General features: G+C 43.2%; 1 protein-coding gene across 1 annotated transcript; it reads left to right on the top strand.

Moving 5' to 3' along the window:
• Positions 1 to 284: 284 nt before the first annotated feature.
• LOC311240842 (uncharacterized protein) lies at positions 285 to 4,388 on the top strand (the record flags this gene model as incomplete). The annotated part of the gene is made up of 2 exons (XM_084329436.1): positions 285 to 1,151; positions 3,146 to 4,388. 2 exons carry the CDS (start codon positions 285 to 287, stop codon positions 3,977 to 3,979), a joined length of 1,701 nt encoding a protein of 566 aa, XP_084185562.1. The 3' UTR covers positions 3,980 to 4,388.
• Between the last annotated feature and the right edge of the window lie 3,878 nt (positions 4,389 to 8,266).

The following is an 8,266-nucleotide window of genomic DNA, read 5'->3' as shown; positions in this document are numbered from 1 at the left end:
TTCTTTCTCTCTCTGTTCCCCAGATCCACCCCCTGTCCTGCTGCCCAGCAACCAATAGAGACATGGAGGAATTGAGGCGTCATTCCTGTGACCAGTGTGGGGAGAGCTTCAAGAGAAAGTCAGAACTTAAAATACACCACATGGTACACAGAGAAGAGAGACCTTACTGCTGTGACCAGTGTGGGAAGACCTTCAAGGTAAAGAGAAATCTTGTAAGACACCACATGATACACACAGGAGAGAAGCCTTACTGCTGTGACCAGTGTGGGAAGAGCTTCAAGGCGATGGGAGAACTTAAACAACACCACAGGTTACACAGAGAAGATAATCCTTACTCCTGTGACCAGTGTGAGAAGAGCTTCAAGGCGATGGAAGAACTTAAACAACACCACAGGTTACACACAGGAGAGAAACCTTACTGCTGTGACCAGTGTGGGAAGAGCTTCAAGACTAAGGCTTATCTTAAACAACACCACATGTCACACACAGGAGAAAAACCTTACTGCTGTGACCAGTGTGGGAAGAGCTTCAAGAGGATGGGAGAACTTAAACGACACCACATGGTACACAGAGGAGAGAAACCTTACTGCTGTGACCAGTGTAGGAAGAGCTTCAAGACAATGGACGAACTTAAACAACACCAAGTGGTACACACAGGAGAGAAACCTTACTGCTGTGACCAGTGTGAGAAGAGCTTCAAGACAAAGGCTTATCTTAAACAACACCACATGTCACACACAGGAGAGAAACCTTACTGCTGTGACCAGTGTGGGAAGAGCTTCAAGAGGATGGGAGAACTTAAACGACACCACATGGTACACACAGGAGAGAAACCTTACTGCTGTGACCAGTGTGGGAAGAGCTTCAAGACGATGGACGAACTTAAACAACACCAAGTGGTACACACAGGAGAGAAACCTTACTGCTGTGTCCAGTGTGGGAAGAGCTTCAAGACGATGGGAGAACTTAAAAAACACCACAGACGGCAGAGGCCACCATGCAAGGTGCCAACCTACTTATCGAGAGCAGTTAGGGGTTATGTGTCTTGCTCAAGGACACTTCAACACACTGCCCGGGAGGAGCTGGAATCGAACCGGGAACCTTCTGATTACCAGATGACTGCTCTACCTCCTGAGCCAGTGTCTAAGCAGGTGGTTATATCACTGTAATGATGTGTTTTGATGTAAATCAAGATCCAAGGTATTAACACTTTGATCGCCATGGTTCAAATTCATAATTTACCATCCCTAGCCAGCTCTATTTGTCTATGGAGAAGTTCCCCTTCTTTGCAGGGCTATAACTTTTTAAATTCTATTGCTAAATTGCCATTATTATGGCCCATTCAATGTCCTATATCCATTGTTCAGGGTGTAGCAACGATATACTTTTTCATTCACATATTCATACTAAAATATGGTTTAAAGTATAAGTATGTTTTTATCGTTTTCTGCAGCTTTCTCCAGAACTTGATTTATAGCTCCAAATGCATTATATTGATGATCAAATACAGTTTGGTAGCAATCGTTGCCAGATGAAAAATTTCAACTGGAGGTACTTCTAGAAGTTACTACGTATCATCTGATATTGACCGGATGGGCGAGGGGGCGTTTATAATTCCGTGGGCAACGTTATACCATTCATCTAGTGTGGGTCATATGATCATCAGATCAGTTAGTATAGAATATGTTAGAAAATAACGCTGGATCTTACCGTATGTTCCTCGCGCCGTTGGACGATCAGCGTGGAGTAGACAGTTTTCGATTATGGGATGTTGATCCTGATGAACCATTTCCAGGTTGTATAATACTATATACGTCCAAATAACGTTGTTTATTGAGTTAGGGCGAGCGATTGATTATCCAGTGTGTTGAGATGGAGTCCGGCTACCGATCGCGAGTGCCCGGACGGATTATGGATGAGCACTTCCTGTTTGGCGCGCCCCTCCCTCTTGGCCGATCTGCCGATCGGCCACCAGATGGCGCTCTTGAACCGTTAGACAGTTGAGTGGAGCTCACCAGTACATCTCATGTCTCCGGAGGAGAAATATGATTTCGATCACAGATTTTTGAATTATTGATATCAAAGACGAGTTACGGCGTCTTCGGCAGAATGAGCATGGCGAGGAATGACGTCTAAACACGTCATCAGCGATTAAAGTGTTAAGAATAGAAATCTGAATACTAATATTGAAATTAATATCAGAATTATTAGGAGACCATTTCTAAAGTTCAATAAGATTGTTTATTATGATATGGATCCATACAGTTTGTGAAATAGAAATGCTCTTTCATTGGTAATATAGTGGGGAAGAAGGGAGGCGAAGAGGAGAGGATAAAGAGCAGAGGATAGAAGAGACAATAACAGTGTACATGGACAGTCATAGGTCCATATCATATAAACATCAACTAACTGAAAGTAAATCTGTCTAATCTCTATATTTACTTTTAGGCTGGTATCACCCTCAGTCCCTGCAGTATTTTAGCCTGGTATCACCCTCAGTCCCTGCAGTATTTTAGCCTGGTATCACCCGCAGTATTTTAGCCTGGTATCACCCTCAGTACCTGCAGTATTTTAGCCTGGTATCACCCTCAGTCCCTGCAGTATTTTAGCCTGGTATCACCTTCAGTACCTGCAGTATTTTAGCTTGTTATCACCCTCAGTGCCTGCAGTATTTTAGCCTGGTATCACCCTCAGTCCCTGCAGTATTTTAGCCTGGTATCACCCTCAGTACCTGCAGTATTTTAGCCTGGTATCATCCTCAGTACCTGCAGTATTTTAGCCTGGTATCACCCTCAGTACCTGCAGTATTTTAGCTTGGTATCACCCTCAGTACCTGCAGTATTTTAGCCTGGTATCACCCTCAGTCCCTGCAGTATTTTAGCCTGGTATCACCTTCAGTACCTGCAGTATTTTAGCTTGTTATCACCCTCAGTGCCTGCAGTATTTTAGCCTGGTATCACCCTCAGTATCTGCATTATTTTAGCCTGGTATCACCCTCAGTACCTGCAGTATTTTAGCCTGGTATCACCCTCAGTACCAGCATCAGTATCTGTGTATCCACATCACTATGCATGGGACGTATGAATCGGAAATATGAGCCTATAATGTACTGAATCTTCTAAACATGCACTCTTTGACCCTACAGTGTGAAAGTGCGGTGAAGACGGAAGCTTCACTTAAAGAGCCAGGGTTGGAACATGAAGATCTGCAATGTGAACAATCCATAGATCTAGACCACATGGAACTGAGGGTGGAGGAATCTCTACAAAATGAGGAGACATCTGTGACGGGAGACAAAGACTTCCAATATAGAGCTGAGAAGGATGACGACTGGATGGACGTGTCAGACCTGACATTTGAACCCACTGATGGAGACCCTGTTCTGCCACAGGTTGGAAATGAAAACCAAGAAGACGATGAAGTCATTCTTCCTCTTTGTGAGGCGCAAGACTCCACCTCAAAACTAGCAGTGGCGTCTCCCTCCTCTGACATAGAGGTGTTTGACTCTTTCGACGGATTCCTAAAGGCGAAGAACATCAATTATGCGCACTGTCCCATTTTTTCTGCCCCAGAGAAGGAGGACAACAACATTCAGACCAGGGATCAGAACCCGAGGCCACAGATGACACCTTCATGTGAAACTGAGCCTGAATGTGATGGGGAGCTAAGTACCTCTGAAACTGAACACAGTTCTGATTACTCAACATCTTCACCAAAATATAACTATTTAACGGTGTCCAAAAGGTTTTCCAAAAAGCTTCATAGAAGCTTCCGAAGAGCTCCCTCCAAGTCCGATTGTAAGGATGAAGAAGGCGAGGGCATGTCAGACGTATCGCAGAGTCATCTGTTACCCGAGTCTGACTCAGAGAGTGACAATGGCGATTTTGCAAAGAATGTACGCAAATATCAAGAAAAGAGACTTCCAACCGAAAGCGAGGACACCTCTGATGACTCCGATTGTATGATAACAATCGGCTGAATCCAAAACTGCCATTCAGCGCAGGTCACCAACGACTTCAAGTGGAAAACACATGGCGACTGCTGAGTCTGACTCCGAATCTGACTCAGAACCTGAGCAGTACAGTGAGAACACACGTAGGCCGGAGAGGAAACTGACCCACACTGCACCAGAGGGAGACTCTGTTACTTCACATAAGAGGCATGCAACTGAGCCGTTTCCTCAACAAGCCAGCCTCTCGTCTGAAATACAAACTAAGGACAGCTCTGATGACTCCATATTGTCTGGCAAAGACTTGTCCTCTTCTAGAAAACATTTGTCAGAGTTCAGAAAAGGCCCATCATCCTCAAGAGAAGGCTTGGCCTCTTCAAGAGAAGGCATGACCTCTTCAAGAGAAGGCTTGGCCTCTTCAAGAGAAGGCTTGGCCTCTTCAAGAGAAGGCTTGCCCTCTTCAAGAGAAGGCTTGGCCTCTTCAAGAGAAGGATTGACCTCTTCAAGAGAAGGATTGACCTCTTCAAGAGAAGGCTTGACTTATTCAAGAGTAGGCTTGGCCTCTTCAAGAGAAGGCTTGGCCTCTTCAAGAGAAGGCTTGGCCTCTTCAAGAGAAGGATTGACCTCTTCAAGAGAAGGCTTGACCTCTTCAAGAGAAGGCTTGGCCTCTTCAAGAGAAGGATTGACCTCTTCAAGAGAAGGATTGACCTATTCAAGAGAAGGATTGACCTATTCAAGAGAAGGTTTTCCCTCTTCAAGAGAAGGCTTGGCCTCTTCAAGAGAAGGCTTGTCTAAGCTCTCCAGAGAAGGCCCCTCCACTTCCAGACATGCTCCATTCACCTCAAGGTTGAAAGTATTATTTTCAGCGACTCTTAATTACATCAATAATGGGCTGTCAGAACAGTATTGTTTGTAGTTGATGTATTTACCTTGTTTAATTAAAGGGGCTATAGATACAATTTGTATCCTTCCCATTTCTCCATGTGGAATGCACCTGTTTGGATAAATTACATGCTGGTGCTCTAGTGCGACACCTTGTGGCTGAATGTTATTTCTAGCACCTTTAACAACCAGGAAATGCCCAAGAGAAAGTTGTATGTTGTAATCCATGCCCAGAAATCCTTATTTTTCAGGTAATCTCTTAGTTACAACAAGATTGTAACAGTAATGCATTTTTATAGTTTATAAAAATCTCTCTCTCCCTCTCTCTCTGTACGTTCAATGATGATGATCAATCAAGTAGCCAAAAGTTACACTATAAAAACGAACTGGATAGTTGATGATAATAAAATGTTCATACTGTAGTTTGTGCGCTATTACACGCTAAACATCACCCCTTTCCAATATAATCCAGTCTTTTTTCATAGATTGCGAGAGATATGACGCGTTATATGCAATATGCCCAAATCATTCTGGTTGATCGCCCTAAACCCCAAATACTTCCAAATCAAAGGTATATACCATGTACATATGTGTCTTCATAAGATCATCAACGGGGGGGGGGGTCGTTTTAACTAGAAGCTGCGATCGTTACAAAAGGCATGTTTTACGTCCGGTAAAACGCAACACGTGTTTTACGTTAAAAGAATACCAGCAGATTACCTAAAATAGACCTCACCTCAGTCAGAAAGTACTCTAAAATTAATAAATCCCAGTCGATCCCATGGTGATCACAATTACTCGTGTATATTGGGCATGGCTACCATACGGGAAATAATAGATCGACTGAGGCACCAAATCTTGCTATGTTGTGATCCACTCCTAGGCGGAAACAGCCGGAGGTAAATCATTACTGGAAGACGAGTGATATCCCCAGTTCAATAGGTAGGTGATACTGCCACCTGGTGAGATTCGATCGTCATTGCAATTCCAACGTAGGCAGATGTGCCAGGGGATCAAAGGAAAAATATCAAAGGATCAAAACCTGATCATTCTCGGGTATGGCGCTCAACGGCTGGCGGCGAAACCCGACTTTTCTCGGGTTTGGCACAGAAAGGATTAAGTCTCCATACCGGCTGTTAAGATGTGAATTTTGTGTGTCCTATGTGTGATCATGTTCTTCAAGGCCTTAAAATGGAGCATGGTTTCAGTCTGTGCCTGTTACGGCCCCCACCCTTATGACCGTTTGATGTAAACGTAACTATGTACCAAGCAGAGTGCTCTACCGAGTTGTACTTATATGGAATAAGTCTAAATATCACGTATGCATAATCGTGACATCACGATTTGAATATGTATCAAATGTAATATGTCTTGCTCTGTCCCTCAGAGGATATAAACGAATGTTCACTTGTTCTCTTTCTCGCCTCTTCTCCTCCTCTTCTTCTCACCCTTATCACATTTCTCTTTAATACTTTTGTACTACTTTGTATTATTTTTATTCTACTAACTGGAAGCATCCATATTGTAATAAACTATCCTTATTGAACTATAGAAATTGTCTTAGCCTCTTAACACTTTGTATGCCACTCACGGCTTTTCTCTGGTTTACGCCCCGACCGCTGAGTGCCACGTCACGGCTATTCTCGGAATTATTATTATTTTTTTTTAATTAGCGATCTGAAATCATATTGCATCACGCGAGCCTACCGTTGGATATCCAGGGACCGCCGCCGCTCAGATCTGAAAAAAGCGCCTCCTATCGTCTCCCAGGTGGTAAATCACCCTTTTGGAATGGACTCAATGAAAGTGAATGGGAGAACGGATTTCTGACTCCACATTTTACTTTTCACTGATGCAGCCGGGGTCTACCAGAGTTCATCCTGGAGCCTCTGAGCCGCGCGGATCATGAGTTATACTGTATACATGTTGGATCTATACACTTATCGATTTTTTCGAATGGTGATCAGGAATTGGAATATACCATTTGGATACCATCTTATGTCAGGTAAGGAATCTATGTTATCAGTGTTAGGATAATCGGACTCGAAATGAAGCGATAAAAAACCAATCTGCCTTGACAACATTGACTGGAAAATGATTATTTGATAAGCGACGGGCAGATTAGACACATAGCCATAATTTAAAACATAGATTAGGCGATATTAACGTTAACATTGGCGCCGATGGTGGCATTCAAGGGACTAATTAAGCATTACATCACGCGCAGGAGTGGTTTGTGACCAATAAACCATGCCTAGGGGTGGTCGTTAGACCCCCCTAGGCATGGTTTATTGGTCACAAATCACGACTGCACGTGGTGTAAAGCTTTTATACAACTGCCAGATTCATCCAACCTTATTTCTATACAATAAACACACATTAATCGAAGATTTATTGAAAAAACCATCCGCCAGAAAAAGTAGTTCCCACAACTACAAAAAAGACAAGTTGCCTCCATGTGGAAGCAGCTTGAAGTGCATCCAACCAAACTAACACATCCAACTGTGTATTATTGGAATGATTGAGAGAAGTTGCCTCATGTGGAAGCAGCTTGAAGTGCATCCAACCAACTAACACATCCAACTGTGTATTATTGGAATGATTGATTGAAAATGTTATTACCAGATGCAGAATGGGTACAATACAGTACGGCTCAATACACACAATTGTTAAGGGAATGCAGACCTACTTTCCATAGAACTTCATTCTTAGATGCTTCTATATAAAGTAGGTAAAACAAATTAAAAGGTTTTCTTTGCCCTATAGGAAAAAAAACGTTTTCTTCGCCCTATTTTTTTATTTATTTCTTTTAGCCTAAACTTAACCAGTTGGAAACCAGGGGTACAGTAATAAAATTAGCAATCAACCAATCAATCAATTCAATAGACCATGCTCACTTAAAACAGCGCTGCTTCTCTCTCTGACTCCCCCGCTGTTGCAGACAGGAGTGTGTGTGTGTGCGTGCGCGTGTGCGTGTGTGTGTGTTTGTGGGTACGCCAGCGTCGCGTCGGACAGTGTGAGAGTGAACGCTGCAGTCAGTGGGAAGGAAGTAGACATTTAAATCAATCAATTAATCTATCAATCAATCCGCGATTTTTCTTTTGTTCTAGATTGACTCAAGACCCATCAATTACATCATCCAACATTGTTTAAAGGACTAACACATTCCCCTTGACAGAATCGCTTCATATTTAGTCGTTATGGGCTTATGGCGCTATCAACATTCTGGCGCTATCAACATTCTCCCGGAGTGAGCCGGCGGAGTGATTATGTGATTCGGTTGTGGGCGGGTCCTGAGCCCAGGACCGTGGATTGTTGCCAATAAAGACGTGTAAATGGCCAATCAGAATCGAGAAATTTGCATGCCGTTGTATAAATGGGAATTAACCTCCGGCGCTCAAAGTGTTAACAGGCACCTCCAAAATTGGCCATTTT

Source organism: Notolepis coatsorum (assembly GCF_963971535.1).
Source record: "Notolepis coatsorum genome assembly, chromosome: 1".
Lineage (NCBI taxonomy): Eukaryota > Metazoa > Chordata > Actinopteri > Aulopiformes > Paralepididae > Notolepis > Notolepis coatsorum.
The sequence above is the reverse complement of the archived record's forward strand: the minus strand, read 5'-3'. Positions and strand labels throughout refer to the sequence as shown.